This window comes from Rhincodon typus, chromosome 7, assembly GCF_021869965.1.
Source record: "Rhincodon typus isolate 14 chromosome 7, sRhiTyp1.1, whole genome shotgun sequence".
NCBI lineage: Eukaryota > Metazoa > Chordata > Chondrichthyes > Orectolobiformes > Rhincodontidae > Rhincodon > Rhincodon typus.
Window position 1 is genome coordinate 67,675,050 of NC_063338.1, and position 19,844 is coordinate 67,694,893.

Sequence of the window (19,844 nt, forward strand, 5' to 3'; positions counted from 1 at the left end):
TTTGAAAATGCTTTTTTTCCCCAATTCTTGCGCTCTCCATCCCTATAAAGCACAGTATATGAGCAAGTTAAAACCAATATAGGAATATTGAAACGAAGAAAAAAAACTGAGGACAGATACAGATAGCAAAATTTAAATAGTTTGGAACTGTGTTGGAAAGACACAAGCTTCTTTGCAGTCATTACCAGAACAAAATAATTTCTTGCTGGAAAGATAACCAATTTGTGTGCGTAAAATAACCCATTGAATTAAACTCCACAGATAAAGTCAATAGATTAACAGTAAGTAAATAATTTGACTTTGCACATCAAGGAATAAGCATGTATTAGAATCCTCTCATCTGACTTCATCTAACATCACAAAAAGACCTGAAATTTACTTGAAAAGTAATTTAATATTTTTGAATTTCAAAACGGCAATATTTTTAAAGAAGTTTACAGCTAATGTATGAATTAAATGGAATATCCTTGATCTTTCTTAGAATGAAAGCAAACATCATTGCAGTAAATTTTAAAGCTGCTGCATTTTTTTGAAAATTCTGAACTTTAGTACCCAGTTCTACTACATTACACTTAAAACATAACTAACTTTAAAGTACATTGAATATTTCAACATTTCATATTTGTGATTATTTTCAAGCAGTATTTTTGTGGACTTCTGAACTTGGTTGCCTGTTGAGTTTGCTGATTTGTAATGTACAGGTAAAACATGGGTTTGGATGCCTTACAAGGTACAGTTTAGATCAAATGGATTAGCAAAGATTAGAATTTAAAAATCCTGTAATATGGCATGCTGTCTGTATTCAGAGGAACATTTCCAACACACACCATCCCTAGTAAATGATAAAATAAAGCAAAGAACTGCGGGTGCTGGAGATGTGAAGCAAAAACAAAGTGCTGGTGAAACTCAGTAGGTCTGGTAGGATGTGTGGAGAGAAAAACAGTTGACATTTCTTGTCCAGTGAGCCTTAACCAGAACTGAGAAATGGTGGTATTTATCCTGCTTGGGGGGGTGTAATGCAGCAGCAAGATGAATAGATGTTCACGTTCTGAAATTGTTAAACTCAGTGCTGAGTCTCGAAGGCTGTAAGATGCTTAGACGGAAGATGAGTTCTTGTTCCTCCAGCTTGCGTTGAGCTTTGCCAGAGCACTGGAGCAGACCTGACACACAGATGTCAATATGGGAACACAGTGGTGTGTTGAAGTGGCAGGCAGGCAACTGGAAGCTCGGGGTCATTTTTATGCACAAAGGGAGATCTTCTGCAAGGTAGTCACCCGGTCTGCATTTTATCTCCCCAGTGTAGGGGAGCCCTCACATTGTGTGCAGTGAATTCTGTAAACCAGGTTGAATGAAGTTCAGGTAAATTATTGCTTTACCTGAGAAATGTTTCTGAGGCCTTGGATAATAAGAAGGGATGAGGTAAACGAGCAAGTATTGCACCTTCTGTGATTGCTAGGAAGGTGCCGTGTGGATGTGAGAAGGTGCTGGGAGTTGAGGAGGAGTGGATCATGGAGTCCCAGGGAGAGGTATGTCAGGAACGCTATTAAGGGAGGGGAGAGGAATATGTCTGGTGGTGGCATCCTGCTGGAGATTGCAAAAATGGCAGCTTATGATCTTATGAATGTGGAGGCTTTTGGAGTGAAAAGTGAGGACAAGAGGGGCATCCTTGTCGTGGGAGGGAAGGGTAGGAGTCAAAGCAGCAGTGTGGGAAATATATCAGATGCACTTGAGGACCCTGTCAACCATGGTGGCAGGGAATCCTCAATTGAGGAAGAAGGTGGACATGTCCGAGTCCCTCCTGCAAAAAGTGATATCATCCGAACAGATCGGACTGAGAAACCTGGGAGAATGGAATTAAGTCCTTGTAGGAAGCAGAGTGTGAGGTTGTAGAGTTAAGGTAACTGTGGAAGTTGATGGGTTTGTACTAGATATCGGTGCCCAGCCTGTCCCCAGAAATGAAAACAGATATCAAGGAGGGGAGGAATCGTAAATGGACCAGCTGAAGGTGAAGTATGGAGATTGGAAGCAAAATTGATCAGTTTTTCCAAAATCAGGCGATAAACAGAAGCAGCACTGATAGTGTCATCAATGTGCCTGAGAAAGCATTGTGGGAGGCACCCGAGTAGGATGAATGAATAAGGATATTGAGGTTCTAATCAAGAATAAAAAAAATCATATATATAGACAGCTGAGATCAACTGAATCTCTTGAAGAATGTAAAGAGTGTAGGAGCATTCTTAAGGAAATCCGGAAGGCAGAGGGAAAGTGAGATAGCCTTGGTAGATAAGGTAAAGATAATCCAAAAAGATTCTATAAATACATTTAAGAGCAAGAGAGCAACTAGAAAGAGAATAGGAACCCTTAAAGATCAACAAGGTCGTCTTTGTGTTGAACCTCAGAAGATGGGAGAGATATTAAATGTCTATTTCTAGTCTAACAGTTCATATTACCGAAGAGGAAGTGCTAGAGGTCTTAGAAAACATTAGGGTAGATGAGTCTCCAGCACCTGACCAATTGTATCTCAGGACTTTGTGGTAAGTTAGGGTGGAAATTACAGGTCCCCTAGCAGAAATATTTTTATTATCTATAAACACTAGTGAAATACCGGAGGACTGGAGGGTGGCTACTGTTGTACCGTTGTTTAAGAAAGGCTGTAAGGAGAAGCCCGGAAACTTTAGACCTGTGAGTCTGATATCAGTGGAGAATAAATTGTTGGAGGTGATTCTGAAAGATAGGATTTACGTGCACTTGGAAAGGCAAGGAGTGCTTAGGGATAGTCGACATGGTTTTGTGCAAGGGAAATTGTGTCTTCAAACTTGATTTGAAGTTTTTTAATGAAGTAACCAAAAAGATTGAGGACAGACTAGTAGATATTGTTTACTTGGACTTAGTCTTTGACAAGGTTATGCATGGTAGTCTAATTAGCAAAGTTAGATCAAAGGGATTCAGCTTGAGCTTGCCAATTGAATACAAAATTAGCTTTATGGTGGGAGACAGGGTAGTGGTGGAGGGTTTTTTTTTTCAGACTGGAGACCTGTGACCAGTGGTATTCCAAGGGATCAGTACTCGGTCCACTTTCGTTTGTCATTTAAATAAATGATTTGGATGAGAATATAGGAAGCATGGTTAGTAAGTTTGCTTATGACACAAAAATTGATGGTAGAGTGGACAGTGAAGGTTATCTAAGATTACAAAGAGATCTTCATCAATTGGGTCAATAGACTGAGGAATGGCAGATGGAGTTTAATTTGGATAAATGTGAGGTGTATTGTGTTTTGGTACAACAAACGAGGACAGGACTTATATAATTAGTGATACGGACCTTGGGTAGTGTTGTAAAACAGGGACCTAAGGGTGCAGGTACATAATTCTTTAAAATTTGCGTCACATATAGACTGGGTGGTTAAAAAGGCATTTGGCGCGCTTGCCTTCATTGCTTTGAGTATAGGAGTTGGGACATTATATTGAGGTTATACAGGACATTTGGTGAGGCCTTTTCTGGAATACTGTGTCCAGTTCTGGTCGCCTGGTCATAAGAACGATATTATCAAGCTGGAGAACATTCAGAAGAGTTTTACCAGGATGTTGCCAGGTATGGATGGTTTGAGTTATAGGGAAAGGCTGGATAGGCTGGGGCTTTTTTCCCTGGAGTGTAGGAGGTTGAGAGGAGAGCTCATAAAAGTTTATGAAACAATGAGAGGTATAGATAGAGTTAATGGTTGTTGTCTTTTGCTTAAGATGGAGAATTTCAAGACTAGGGGGCACATTTTTAAGGTGAGAGGTGAGAGATTTTAAAAAAGACATGAGGGGCAAGTTTTTTACACAGAAGATCGTTCGCGTGTGGAATGAACTTCCTGAGGAAGTGCTGGATATAGGTACAATTACAACATTCAAAAGACATTTGCGTGGATACATGAATAGGAAAGGTTTGGAGGGATATAGGCCAGGAGCAGGCAGGTGAGATGAGTTTAGTTTGGGATGAGACTTGGCATGGACTGGTTGGACCGAAGAGTCTGTTTCCGTGCTGTATGACTCTATGACATCTCTGAACAGGTTGATTAGAAAATATATATTTTTAAAAATTGAATTAAGGTAGGAAGAAATAATTTCCATGGAGCAGAAACAATGGGTCTGCATGGGCAATCCTGTTTGTGGATTTTGTAGAATCATAGAATTCCAACAGTGTGGAAGCAGGCAATTCAGCCCATAGAGTCCATACCGACCCTCCGAAAAGCATCCCACCCAGACCCATCCTCTACCCTATGCCTGTAACTTGCATTTCCTAATTCACCCAGCTCATACATCCCTGGACACTATGGGTAATTTAGCATGGCCAATCCACTTAACCTGTGCATCTTTGGACTGTGGGAGGAAACCCACACAGACACTGAGAGAATGTGCAAACTCCACACAGACAGTCGCTCACGGGTGGAATTGAACCCATGTCCCTGGTGCTGTGAAACAGCAGTACTAACCACTGAGCCACCGTGCCACCATTCCTTTGGGAAGATGGTAGAAGAGGGCTGAACAGGGTTGTAAAACTGTAGGTGTGATGCTGTGTTGGGGAGATGAGTTTGGTAACAGTGGTGAAAACAATAACTTGATATTCAATGATGCGGTCATGATCCGGGTATATAGAGGTGTTTGAGAGCTGGTGACTAGCCTCTGCAAGCTCCAGATCAGTATGCCAAACAATAAGAGCACTGCCCTCTTCAGGTTTGATTACAAAGTCAAGGTTGGATCCGAGAGCATTGAATGCAGTCAGTTCAGTGGGAGATGGCTTAGAATGGTGACTGGGGCAGAAGAATTGAGGCAACTGGTGTCATGTTGTCAGTTGCCGATTAACAGGTTGAATGCAGATAAGAAACCAGAGGGAGGGGTCTGGGAGAAAGGAGAATTGGGTGAACGTGTCTGTGGGATAGGGAGAGCTTCCTGTCCATAGAAATGTTCTGTGTACATTAGCACAGAGATGATAGAAAAAGAGTTTAACGTCATGTTGTGTCTGAAATTTATTGAGGTGGTGGCATAAAGAGATAAAACTAAGTCCTTTGAGTACAGACTATTCAGAATCAGAACAAAGGTTAGAAAGTGTCTTAAATACCTGACGAGAGGTAATTTGAGAGTCCGGAAAGGAGAGGGATAGAAGGTTCCAGTGGGGCATGTGTACTCTGAGTTGTTGCAGCTTGTGTTCCTTAATACCTGAAAGGAAGAGCAAAAGCTCCTTGTTAAAATGTGAAACAAGCCAAAAAATAAAGTGGAATTGGAGGGCAGAACAGCTTTGAGATAGCATGAGATGGGATTTTGAAGAGAGAGGATCTCCGGATGCAGTGACAGCAGCTGCCCCCACCCCCACGTCATCTGCATAAATACCACCATTTCCCAGTTGCTTTCAAATCTGCTGGAGGTCACTGGACTCAACGTTAACTATAGTAAATGATCAATTTAAGTTAAATAATCAAGTAAATTATCAATGTTGTTGATCTTCTTGAGAGTGATACCAGTTTGTGCTGTTATGAACACGCAGGAGAATTAATTAAAATTAAGTTTAGAATCCAACTTGTCATGATGTTTGTGATAATCTGTTTGATCAATGTAAAGACAGGGTAGAGAGAAATTTTTTCACAAGCTCAGATTCTAGACTAATGGGGTCTATTCTCAAAATTTAGGGCTAGACCGTTCAGGAGAGATTGTTAGGAAGCACTTTGAGACACAGTGCTGAATATTTGGAATGCTCTTCCACAAACAGCAGTGAAAGCTAGATCAGTTTTTTTTTTCCTATTCATTTGTGGGATGTGGGTGTCGCTGGCTGGCCAGCATTTCTTGCCCATCCCTAGTTGCCCTCGAGAAGGTGGTGGTGAGCTGCCTTCTTGAACTGCTACAGTCCTCCTGCTGTGGGTTGACCCACAATGCTATTAGGGAGGGAATTCCAGGATTTTGACCCAGTGACATTGAAGGAACGGTGAAATATTTCCAAGTCAGGATGGTGAGTGACTTGGAGGGGAACTTGGAGGTGGTGGTGTTCCCGTATGTCTGCTGCCCTTGACCTTCTAGATGAAAATGGTCATGGGTTTGGAAGGTGCTGTCTGAGGATCTTTGGTGAATTTCTGCAGTGCATCTTGTAGACAGTACACACTGCTGTTACTGAGCGTCGGTGGTGGAGGGAGTGAATGGCACCACATTCGCAAGCAATCAGGTGGGTTGCTTTGTCCTGGATGATGTCAAGCTTCTTGAATATTGTTGGGAGTGTTGTAAAGTCAGTTGTTGATTTTAAATCTGAGATAGGTAAACCGTTGATAAGCAAAAGGTATTAAGGGGCATAGGCCAAAGGCAGGCATATGGATTTTGGCCGCAAATCAGTCATCGTCTTATTGAATGGTAGAACAGACTAAAGGCCTGCTGAATGGTCTACCGCTTTTCCTATGTTTTTATGTTCGTGTATTATGCAGGAATGTTGCAGTAAACAGTTTTGAGAGTAGTTATATTTAGAAATCAAGTCAGACCTATTTTACAAATAGATTGATGGGAAGTTATAACTTAAAAGCAAAGAAAGCTGTGAATGCTTTGGAGGTCATCTGTGGGCATCGGTGGAGAAGGAAACCATTAATGATTCATCAGAATGGAAGGTTAGAGATGTCACAGATTTAAAGCAAGTACAACAGCAGGGTGATTAGGGGGTAAAAAGCAAAAGAGGAGGTCTGTATTAGGGTAGAGGGCAGGATATATTAATTTAAACAAAGATGATGATGCAAAGCAATCCAAGGTAAATAAAGAAAGAAAAAGTGTCCAGAGAATATGTAAATCAGAAAAGGCAGAATCTTTACCAAGCAACTATGACCTGAAGTGAGCAATATCAATGAACTGTGTTTGAAATGCTTCCATTTGGCAGTAATTTTGCAATCCACAGCATTTGGAGATGGTTTAATAGACAAGTCTTTATAATCTCTGCAGGCAACCCACTAACTAAAATAGACTACTAAATACTAAAAAGCTTTGATTTAGATGCATTCCGTAACCCTGAGCTTATTCTTGCATTTGTAGGGCGGACGGTCAACTTCATCAATGATCCGATCCTCGGAAGGAGGATTGTGGGCTTTCTTGAACACATTATTTTACCCAGTTATTGCAATTTGGAGGTTTCTCAGCAATTATTTGTTCGCTAGCGATTCCACACATCGGTCATCCAGAATAAATACTTCTCCATCAAACCCAGAAAGTTTGAGAGCGGCACCTTCTAATTCATCCGACGCAGACAGGTATCCCTGCGATATTATTCTTTTTGATAAATTCAGAATTTATCTTCAGCTAATGTTTTGAGAATTAGTATCATCTGTAAAATATTGCATTGATCTTAGGACTGTTCACTTTATTTGAAATAGATAGTACATTTAATAGCATATGCATAATATTTAAAACATATGCAACTAAATGTATAAGGTAGCTTCAAATGTAGCCAGGGTGAAAAAATAACATTGTACCATTTGATCCAATATGCACATATGTTCTAAAGGTTCCTGTCTTAAACTGTTGGCTCCCTTGAGGTGGAAAATGTTCTCGTTCTTAATGTATACTCTGTCTGTCTTCTCAGAAGAGGGTGACAATGTAAATATTATAATTAAGAGGGAGCTGTGAGGTATTAGATGTCATAAATATAGGGGAAAAAAAATTAGTGGAAATAATAACCGTGAAAGTGAAAAATCACCAGGACCAGATAAAATGTACCCAAGGTTGTTAAAAGAATCTAGGATGGGAATAGCAGGTCTTATCATATTTTTCGATTCTGAGTAGATATGGGTGTGGTGCTAGAGGATTGGAGGACTACTAACATTGTACCTTTGTTGAAAAATTGGAGCGAGGGATAGGTTGACTAATTACAAACCAGTCAGTCTAATCTCAGTATTGGACAAATCATTGAAACAAATTCTGAGACATCAAGTCAAACTGCCACTTAAAAAGGCACAGATTAAACATGGATGGTTAGCACGGATTTATTAAGGGAATACTGTACCTGCCTAACTTTATTTGAATTTTTCGAAAAAGTAATGAGGGTAATGCAGTTAAAGTGGCCTACAGTGATTTTAACACGGCTTTTGACAAGATCCCATATGACAGACATTTGTTAAAAAATAAACCCATAGACTCTAGGAGAATGTAGCAAGCTGGATACAAAATTTGGATGCAAAATTAGTTCAGTGGCAGGGAACAAAAGGTAGTTGTTGACGGTTTGTCACTGGAAGGCTGTTTCCAATGGGGAACTGCAAGGCTCAGTGCTATGTCTGTTTGCAGATGACACAAAGATTGGTCGCATGTTTGAGAGCAAGAAGGATAGCTGTAGGCTGCAAGAAGATATAATGGAGTGATCAGGTGGACAGGCAATTAAGAAATGAAATTTAATCCTGCACAATGTACCCAAGAATGTAGTGGTACGTATGGAGATGTCAAACAAGGGAAAGAAATCCACATTAGTAGCAAAATACTCGTTAGAAAAGGTCAATGTCCACAGATCCCCTGAAGGTTGCAGAGCTGGTAAATAGGTGGTTAAGAAAACATATGAAATCCTTCCCTTTATTAGCCAAGGAATGCAATATAAAGGCAGGGATGTTATATTGGATAATATATAAATCATGAGTTATGCATGCAGTCATGGTCACCTAATTGCAGAAATGATGTAATTGCACTGGAGAGAATATAAAGGATGTTTATCGGGATGTTGTCAGTACTGGAATAATACAGCTGTGAGGGAAGATTAGTCAAGCTGGCATTTTTCTTCGTGGATCAGGAGTTTGAGGGAGATTTTGTTTCTGAAGGGTTTGGATAGAAACATAGAAATAGGAGCAGGACTCGGCCATTCTGCCATTCAGTACGATCGTGGCTGACCATCCAACTCAGTACCCTGTTCCTGCTTTCTTGCCATACCTTTTGTTCCCTTTAGCCCTAAGAACTATATCTAACTCCATCTTGAAAACATTCAATGTTTTGGCCTCCGTCACTTTTTGTGGTAGAGAATTCCATAGGCTCACCATTGTGTGGGTGAAGAAATTTCTTCTCATCTCTAGCCTAAATGGTCTACTCTGTGTCCTTAGACTGTGACCCATGGTTCTGGACTCTGCGGTCATCGGGAACTTTCTTCTTGCATTCACCCTTTCAAGTCCTGTTAGAAATTCATGGGTTTCAATGAGACTACCCCCTCATTCATCTAAACTGAAATGAATGTTGTCCTAATCAAACTAGTCTGTCTTCATGCATCAGTCCTGCCATCCCAGGAATCAGTCTGGTAAACTTTCGTTACGTCCGTAGTCAGAACATCCTTCCTCGGATAAGGAGTCAAAAACAGCACACAACACTCCACGTGTGGCCTCACAAAACTCTGTACATTTGCATCAAGAACTTCCAGCTCCTGCATCCCTGTACTCAAATCCTCCCATTATGAAGGTTAACATACCATTTGAACAAAAGAACAGTACAACACAGGAACAGGCCCTTCAGCCCTCCAACCCTGTGTCAATCATCATGGCCTAACTAAAATTAAAAAACAAACCTGCCCTTATTTGATCCAAATCCTTCTATTCCTTCCCTATTCATGTAACCACCCAGGTGCCGCTTAAATGTTGCCAACATGTTTGCTTCCACCATTTCTTCTGGCATGCATTCCAGGCTCCTAGCACTCTGAAAAACTTCCCTCACACATCTCCCTTAAACTTTCCCCCTCTCACCTTGAACCTGTGCCCCCTTATAATTGAAACTTCAATGCTGAGAAAATGCCTCTGACTATCCACCCTATCTATTCCTTTCATAATTTTTTAGACCTCTATCAGGTCTCCTCTCAGCCGCTGTCTTTCCAATGAAAACGTTCCTAGTCTTTTTAACCTTTCCACATAGTCAGTGCCCTCAAGACCAGGCATATCCTGGTGAACCTTCCGTGTACTCTTTTTCACAGCAGGTCAGGCAGCATCAGAGGAGCAGGAGAGTCAGTGTTTCGGGTCGGGACTCTTCATCAGGTCCTAATGCTGCCTGACCTGCTGTGTTCCTCCAACTCCACACTGTATTGACCTCATACTCCAAAATGTGGCCTAACAAGGGTTTTGTATAGCCACAACTCTTGTACTCCATGCCCTGGCTGATGAAGGCAAGCATGCCATGTGCCTTCTTAATCACCTTGGTCACCTGTGTTGCCACTTTTAGGGAACTGTGGACCTGCACACCCAGATCTGTCTGAATGTTAATGTTCCTAAGGGTTCTGCCATTTACAGTATAATTTGCACCTAAATTTAATCCTCCAAAATGCATCACCACACATTTGTCTGGATTAAATTCCATCTGCCATTTTTGTACCCAAGTCACCAATCTATCTATATCCTCTTGTATCCTCTCACAGTTGTTGGTACTGGCGGCAACGCCACCAATCTTCGTGTCATCTACAGATTTGCTAATCAGACCACCCACATTTTCCTCCAGATCATTTATACGTACTACAAACAACAGAGGACCTAAGACTGATCCCTGTGGAACACGACTAGTTACCGGTCTCCATTCTGCAAAACAACCTTCCACTGCTACCCTCTGTCTACTATGACCAAGCCAGTTTTGTACTCCTCTAGTTAGCTCACCCAGAATCCCATGTGATTTTAGTTTTTGTACCAATCTGCCATGTGGGACATTATCAATTGTCTTACTTAAGCCCTTTCCTCATCAATTATCTTTGTCACCTCTTCAAAAAATTCAATCAGGTTGGTTAAACAAGACCTTCCCTGTACAAAACCATGCTGCCAGTCACTATCAAGTCCATTTTCTTCCAAATGTGCATATATATCATGTCCCTCAGTATTTTCTCTTAAAAGCTTCCCTACCACAGAAATCAGGCTCACCAGACTATAATTTCCTGGATTATCCCTGCTTCCTTTCTTAAAAAAGGGAACAATATTGGCTAATCTCCAGTCCTCTAGAACTTTGCCTGTGGTCAAAGAATATGTGGAGTTTTCTGCTAATGCCCTAGCTATTTCTTCCCTTGCCTCTCGCAGTAACCTGAGATAGGTCCAATCTGGTCCCAAGGACTTGTCTACCTTAATGCAATTTTGGATACCCAAAATTTCCTGCTTCAGTATATTGATGTTCTCTAGAGTATTCACACTCTCATCCCTGACCTCAACATCCGTCACGTTCATCAAGGAGAAGGACAAGATACAAAATGTTCATTAAGGATCTCCCCTACTTCCTGTGGCTCCAACTATAACTTCCCTCTTTTTATCCTTGAGTGGGCCTACTCTTTCCCTTGTTATCCTCTTCCTTCTAATATATGCATAAAATGCCTTGGGATTCTTCTTGACCCTGTTTGCTAAAAACATTTCATGGCCTCTTTTAGCCTTCCTAATTCCGCGTTTAAGTTCCTTCCTACTTTCTCTATACCCCTTAGTTTGCTTTCTTCACTGCCTGCAGCTGCGTGCTTACTTTCAGCAACTGGTGTACAAGGCCAACTAGGTCTCATTGCACCTCCTCTATCCCAATCTATCGCCATTCAGTTAATAATCTGCCTTTCTGTTTTTGCTGCCAAAGTGGATAACCTTATGTTTATTCACATTATATTTCATTATATACCCACTCACTCAACTTGCCCAAATTAAACTGAAGCATCTGTGCATCCTCTTCACAGTTCACTCTCTCCCACCCAGATTTGTGCTCTCTGCAGATTTTGAGAATTATATTTAGCTTCCTTATCTAAATCATTGATATATGTTGTCATTGATTTGGGTGGGAATGGCTTATACATATTTAGTAGAGAGGTCAATGACTAGCTTTTGTGAGCAGATAATAAATCATAGAATCCATACAGTGTGGAAGCAGGTCATTCAGACCATCAAGCCCACACCGACCTTCCGAAAAGCATCCCACCCAGACCCACCCCCGTTCCCTATCCATACATATCTCATGGCTAATATATTTAACCTACACATCCCTGAACATTATGGACAATTTAGCATGGCCAGTCCACCTAACCTGCACATCTTTGGATCTTTCTCTTGAAGTTCCTTGAGTGAGTTCTCATCTTTCCCAAAAGTCCATGTTTGAAACCCATTCCCAATCAGGTTTCAGCCCCTGACTCAGAACTGAAATGTCCCTTAGTCAGAAGTAATATCCATGCAGTTGTAACTGTAGAAAAGCATCCCACCTCCTTTCTTAATCTTTCTATGGTCTTTGATATGGTTAGCAGCACTATCCTCTATCTACAACTCTATTGTCCAGCTGGATGGATTCCATCCCTTAATATCCATTTATAGGTCAAAATTCATGAGCAGTATATGGTTTCCTGTTTTCTATCTCCCTCCTCACTTGAATAGGGGTGTAACATTTACAGTTTTCCGATTTGCAGTGAACTTTGCAGAAGCAAGGGAATTTTGGAAGATAATGATAAGTTATTTGTGCAGCCATTTCTTTTTAGGTATTTATGTGCATGTTGTCAGATCCAGAGAACTTGGCTACCTATACTTCTTCCCAGGAAGATCTACTATGAGACCACTAAATAATCCTGGTCATTGAGCATTACTAAATTTAAAATAGCCTGTTCTCTAGTTGTTTCCCCACACATTGTTTTAAGAAACTCCCAAAGTCACTTCATGAACTTGTCCTCCAGGCTATCTTTGTCAATTTGATATTTCTAGTCTACATGAAATTTGAGTTTGTTGACAATAATTGCAGTGTTTTATTTACAAGCCCCCATTGTTTCTTCATTTAAACTGTCCTGCAGTATTGCTTCTGTTAGGAGTCCTTTAGACTACCTTCACCAGTGGCATCTGACCTGTGCTATTTGTCATCTCCACCTAAACTGATATTACTTCTTTCTCCTCTGAGCCAAGATCATTTCTTACAACTCCCATATCTTTATCTAACAGAGCAATCCCAATATTTTTTTCCTTTTTGCCTATCTTTATGAAATGTCAGGTATCTCTAGATATTCAGTCCCAGCCTTGGGAACCTCGCAGCCATACCTTGTGTGATGGATATCAGATCCCAACCATTCATTTCGTTGTGCTGTCAATTTCATTGCCATGTTATAAATGCAGCATGTATTCAGAAATAATCTTTAATTTTTTCTTCTTACCCATTTTCCCTACTTTGATCCTATTTGTTGGGATGTCCTAAGTTTTTTTTTTTTAATGCTGTATCCTTCCCCCTCTGCTTCAGCTGATGCTGTAATACTTGTTCATGCGATTTCTTTAGACTTGATTATTCTGTTACCTAGTCAGTCCTGCTAGTTTGATTTCTGCATAAAGTTAAGCTGTCCAAAATTTTGCCTCCATTTTAACTTCCTCCAATTCCTGTCCTCCCCATCACTCCTATGCTCACTGACTGACATTGTCTGCCACTTTGCCAGCATTTCAGTTTTATGATTCCCAACCTTTTTAAATAACCTCCATGTCCTAGCTCCATTAAACTCCTCCAACTCAAAATCTGACACAAATCCTCCGGTTCTTACCTTTTTCTTTGTGTTGCTAATGTCAACAGAGTTCATCTGCCTTAGCCCTAAGCTCTAGAATTTTTTTCTTAAATCTCTCCACCTTATGGCACTCCTTCAAAACCTACCTCTTAAGCCAAGCTTTTGCTCACGTGAAATACTGTTTCTTAGGTCATTAAGTGTAAGTTTTAATTAATAATTACTACAGTGAAGTGCCTTGGGATTTTTACTATTTTAATGGCACTATATCAAAATATGTTCCTATATCAGGAATAAAACATAAATCCTGCCAAACCTCTTCCGATCATGGCTGAACTTCTGCATTAACTCCAGTTTTCTGCCCTATCCACATGCATTGTTTTCCTTAGTGTCCAAAAATCTAAATGCTTAGCCTTGAATGTACTCAGTGTCCGAGTGTCCACACCCTTGTGGAAGAGAGAATTTCAAAAGTTCTTAGACATAAATGATTGATCCCTTATCCTGGAACCTCTATTTGTAGACACGCTAAATCAGGGAAACAGATTCTCAACATCTACTTTTTCAAGCCTTCAGAATTTTATATGTTTTGTTGAGACTATATTGATAAACTCAGAATTGGCCAGTTCTGCTCAGTGTTTTCTCAGGGTAGATCTTTTCATCCTGGAATGCAGTCTTGTGAATTTTTATTGCACCCACTTTAAGGCAGGTATATATTTCTTTGGAAAAGGAATCTTAAATCAACACAATACTTTAGATCCAAGCACTGTAGAATAGCAGAGAATCCTTTAATCTTGTATAGGAATCCTCTTGCATTAAAAGCTAACTAAAGATCTTGCTTATTACTTGCTATGCCTGTTTAATAACTTCATTTCCCATCCCTAATTACTATGGAGAACTTACTCAATCTCTCCTCACAAGTTCCTCCATACCAGGATCAACCTAGTGAACCTTCAATGGACTGCCTCCAGTTCCTGCATACTATTCCTTAGATAAGTGGACTACAGCTGTTCGTGGTATTCCAGCTGTAGTCTGACTATTGTCTTGTGTAGTTATTAGCACAACCTCCCTATTTTTACTTTCCATTCCCTTTTGAAGCAAAAAAAAACAAAAGAAAAACCAGAAAACTGCACATGCTGGAAATCGGAAACAAAAACAGAAAGGGTCATTGGACCTGAAATATTAACTCTGCTTTCTCTGCACAGATAAAGTCATAGAGCTGTACAGCATGGAAACAGACCCTTTTGTCCAACCCGTCCATGCTGACCAGATACCCTAAATAAATTTTAGTCCCATTTGCCAGCATTTGGGCCATATCCCTCTATACCCTTCCTATTCATATACCCATCCAGATGCCTTTTTAAATGTTGTAATTATACCAGCCTCCACCACTACTTCTGGCTACTCATTCCATACATGCACAACTCTCTGTGTGAAAAAGTTGCCCCTTAGGTCCCTTTTAAATCTTTCCCCTTCCACCTTAAACCTATGCCCTCTAGTTTTGGACTCCCAAACCCGAGAAAAGACCTTGTCTATTCGCTCTATCTGTGCCCCTCATGAGTTTATAAACCTCTATAAGGTCACCCTTCAGCCTTCGATACTCTAGGGAAAATGGGCCCAGACTATTCAGCCTCTCCCTATAGATCAGACTCTCCTGTCCTGGCAACATCCTTGTAAATCATTTCTGAACTCTTTTAAGATTCACAACATCCTTCCTGTGGCAGGGAGACCAGAATTGCAATCCGTATTCCAGAAGTGGCCTACCCAATGTTCTCTACAGCTGCAACACAACCTCCCAACTTCTGTACTAACCAATAAAGGCAAGCATACCAAACACCGCCTTCACTATCCTATCCACTTGCGACTCCACTTTACAGGAACTATGAACTATCACTCCAAGGTCTCTTTGTTCAGCAATTCTCCCAGGACCTTACCATTAAGTGTATAAGTCCTGCCCTGATTTGCCTTTCCAAAATGCAGCACCTCACATTTATCAAAATTAAACTCCATCTGCCACTCCTCAGCCCATTGGCCCATCTGATCAAGATCCCGTTGTACTCTGAGGTAACCTCCTTCGTTGTCCGCCACAATGATCTGCTGCTTTTTTCCAGCAATTTCTGAATTTGTTGCCAACATTTCATTTGAATTCCCTATTAACTGCTGAACCTGGGTGCTAGCTTTTTGTGATTCATGCACTAAGACCCCAAATCACACTCAATAGTATTTCCCCATCTTTTAAAATTAAAGGATGTGGGCTTCTCTGGCTAGGCCAGTGTTTACTGCCCATCCCTAATTGCTTAGAGGGCAGTTAAGAGTCAACCACATTGCTGTGGGTCTGGAGTGACATGTAGGCCAGACCAGGTAAGGATGACAGTTTCCCTCCCTAAAGAGCATTAGTGAACCAGATGGCTTTTTCCCAACAATTAGCAATGGTCTCATTATCATTAGACTCATAATTCCACATTTCTGTTGAATTCAATTCCAGCATTTGCTATGGCAGGATTTGAACCCAGGTCCCCTCTGGACTAATAGTCTAGTGCTAATGCTAGAGGTCATTGCCTCCACTTTAAATAACATTCAGCTTTTCTATTGTCAAGTGGATTCTGATTGGTAGTGGCATTGCCAAAGAGAATGTACTGATTAATGTTAATTGGCAGTTAATTGCCAGGCTTTGTTTAACCCTTGTTGAAACAGTCCCTAAGAAATGAACCAGTGGGTGGTTGCCATCTGTTCTGTTGAATGCATTGACATTCTTGCAAATTGTTCTAATGTCAGGAAGGCAGAAAGCTTTGCTGAAGACTTTTTTTTTTCCCCAGCAGTACTTGTGTTGTTATATTTGCCTTTTTAAGTTTGCCCAATGGTTCAGAATCTTTATTAGTAATTTCAAATTTGCAACTGTTATGTGAGAAATTCCAAGAGTTAGGATACCATCCAAAATCAGGTGAATATAGCAAAGAAATGACAAACCATTTCTTCCCCTCCTCTTTGAGTCTGCAACTAGCACAACTCTTAAGGACTTTAGACTAATTAGAAAAGTTTGATTATATGGAATTCAGAGTGAGCTTGCCAATTGGACACAAAATTAGCTTAACAGTGGAGAAAGAGTGATGGTGGAAGGTTGTTTTTTGGACTGGAGGCCTGTGACCAGCGCTGTTCCACAAAGATCGGTGCTGGGTCCACTTTTATTTGTAATTTATAAAAATGGTTTAGGTGAAAATGTAGGAAGCATGGTTAGTAAGTTTGCGGATGACACCAACATTATTGGTAAAATGGGCAGTGAAGGTTTTCTAAGATTACAGAGGAATCTTGATCAAATGGGTCAATGAGCTAAAAAAATAGCAGATGGAGTTCAATCTGGTTAAATGCAAGGTATTGCATTTTGGTACAGCAAACAAGGGTAGGGCTTATACAATTAATGGTAGGGCCTTGGGTAGTATTGCAGAACAGGGGGACCTAGGGGTGCTGGTACATAATTCTTTAAAGTTTATATCACGTATAGATAGGGTGGTTTAAAAAGGCATTTGGCACACTTGCCTTCATTGCTCAGTCCTTTGAGTATAGGAGTTGGGACGTCACGTTGATGTTGTACAGGACGTTGGTGATGCCTCTTCTGGAATACTGTGTCCAGTTCTGGTCGCTCGGTCATAGGAAGGATATTGTCAAGCTGGAGAGGGTTCAGAAGAGATTTACCGTGATGTTGCCGGGACTTTTTTCACTTGAGCATAGGAGGTTGAGAGGTGACTTTATTAAGGTTTGTAAAATAATGAGGGGTATAGATAAGGTGAATGGTAGATGTCTTTTCCCTGGAGTGGGATATTTCAAGACTAAGGGCCATATTTTGAAGGTGAGAGGAGAAAGATTTTAGAAAGACATAAGGGACAGTTTTTTTTTTACACAGACAGTGGTTCCTGTGCGGAATGAACTTCCGGAGGAAGTGGTGGATACGGTTACCGTGACAACATTTCAAAGACACTTAGATAAGTGCACGAATAAGAAATGTTTAGAGGGATATGGGCCAAACGTAGGCTGGTGGGACTAGTTTAGTTTGGGATTACGGTCAGCATGGATTGGTTGGACTTGAAGGGCCTGTTTCCGTGCTGTATGACTCTATTACCCACACCAGCACTTTCTCTCAGCCGTCATTTTTGATCCCGCACCCATCCAACCTGTAATTCTTAATTTTTGTATGAAAGAGATCTCTCTACCCAGTATCCATTGTGACAAAGAAATCTCTATTCTTGTGATGGAAATATGCAAGCTAATATCCCAGTCAAAACAATAACTCTCCCCTAGGCATGCTGTGTAGAGAAATTTCCATTTCACAAGAGGCATTTTCTTTTGTCTGCTACCAACTCTTAGCTGTATGTCCAGTTCTAAACAAACTTGCAATTTGATGGTATTTTTTTTGTACAAGTTTCACTGATTTTATTGCATTTTCAGGGAAGTAAGAAGGAGGAGATTACTTGAAAGACGCGGGGAGGACTTTAAGAGGGAGGGAAGGATTTACAGACTGCGGACAGAGGATGATGCCGATGATGATGATAACAATACATGGAATGGCAATTCTACTCAACAAATGTAGCTTATACCCCTTATTAAAGTAGAAACAGTTGAACTTTATTTTGCTTTAAAGTTATACAAGTATACTTCCATTTTAAAAAATGAGAAACTGGACAGAGGATGTGTTTTGTACTGTTAATTTCCTGCTCTGCATGGATTTCTATGATTATTCTAATTCTGGGGTGGGGGAAGCAATAATTGCTACAATGAGAATGTGCAGAAAAATCACTTTAAGCAAGTTCCAAATTATGTTTCCAAACACCTTTTGCAGTAATATGTATTTTAAGTTCCGTGTTTTAAGTTTATCCATTCCCTGCCCTGTATGACATGTTAGCTGGACACCATCCAGTTTCTGGTCCTATTAATTTAAAACTGATAATAAAATGTTTTCAAAAAATGATTTTTTTGATGTGTTTGTAAATGTTTTCCTCTTCGACAAGATGTTCTCATTGGTATAATTTATGTATGATAGAATACGTGTACATTGTTTGCAATGGCAACTTTGCAAACTCTCCTAAACAGATCAAATCAAATGATGCAATGCAGTAAACAAATGTTACAGTTGAGATAATATTATAAAACATGGGAATAAGAAGTGGTTTATTATTACCATATGAGCCCAAAGATGGTTTGTGCTGCAACATACCTGAACCTGTTGTTATGCCTCACTCAGGTAGCACACTGGAAATCCAGCCCCACTATTCCTGGAATCAGTTCATAAATTAAAGATTTTACAGAAATATTAAATTTAACTATCATTTAGACTCAGGTTAATGGACTTATTACAGGTAATTATGCTGTAGCTACACATTAACAATTATGAGCCATTGGCATATAACTCTACTAACTGAAACTCTAATCTCAATCTGCCCTCATTCTTCTGGACTACAGTAAATATAATCCTAAATGACTCGACCTCAAGTCGTCCTGCCATCCCAGGAATCAGCCTCGTAAACTCTTACTGCACATTCTGTATCAGAAGAGCATCCTCACATAAGGAGACCAAAACTGCGCACACTATTCCAGGTGTGGTATCATCAAGGCAATTGTGGCAAGAGATCCCTGCTCTTGTATTTAAATCCTCTCGCTATGAAGGTCAATGCACAATTTGCCACCTTGACTGCCTGCTGCATCTGCATGCTTGCCTTCAGCGACTGATGTATGAGAGCACCCATGTCTCATTTTACATTTATAGCCATCACATGATAATCTGTTTTGGTTTTTACTACCAAAATGGATAACTTCACATTTATCCACATTATATTGCATCTGCTGTGCATTTGGCCACTCACTCAATTTGTCCAACTCATGCTGAAGCTATTCTGCAACCACCTCAGGTCACTGAGGCAGTCCTGAGCCTGGTTACATCACAATGAAACATGAATACCTATCCCTATCATAATGTGATGTTCTTCTGAATCATTCCTGTTACAGTATGTCATCCTATCCAATCTATTGTAAAAAAAGAAGGCATGATTAGGAGCAAGTGTCCATTTTATTTGTACTTCCTTCAAGTCTTAGAAAACTCAGCTATGAATAACTGTGGGAACCTGTCTTTTCTGAATTGGGGAATATATCAAGTTTGCCATCTACATAGATTCTGAAAGTAAGTATTTAGCAGAGTTTGCACATGAGCAGAGACAGCAGTTTCTGCCATGGCTTGAAATGTGGCAACATTGCTGATCTGTGGAGTGGCCCTGGTAAACACCTCACAGCAACACCTTGAACTTAAACACCTTTCAAAGAGGAAGCTAAGTGCTGTCTAGTTTTTTTGGAAATTCATGTTTGTGCCTGTAGATCCCATTTTTTTCTTTACTGTCTTGTTAATCCTTAACGAAGGTTGTACTCCAGTTTACATGCAATT

At 40.3% G+C, this 19,844-nt stretch overlaps 1 protein-coding gene across 2 annotated transcripts in view; it reads left to right on the forward strand.

The window, feature by feature from the left end:
• ubxn4 (UBX domain protein 4) overlaps positions 1 to 18,380 on the forward strand; it is a 61,504-nt gene extending 43,124 nt beyond the window's left edge. For both annotated transcript variants that reach the window (XM_048598648.1, XM_048598647.1), the window contains exons 12-13: positions 7,039 to 7,253; positions 17,861 to 18,380. In XM_048598648.1, the coding sequence (XP_048454605.1) occupies positions 7,039 to 7,253; positions 17,861 to 18,002 (357 nt within the window). In that variant the 3' untranslated portion in view covers positions 18,003 to 18,380. The remainder of the gene's footprint in view (positions 1 to 7,038; positions 7,254 to 17,860) is intronic.
• The last annotated feature ends 1,464 nt before the right edge of the window (positions 18,381 to 19,844 follow it).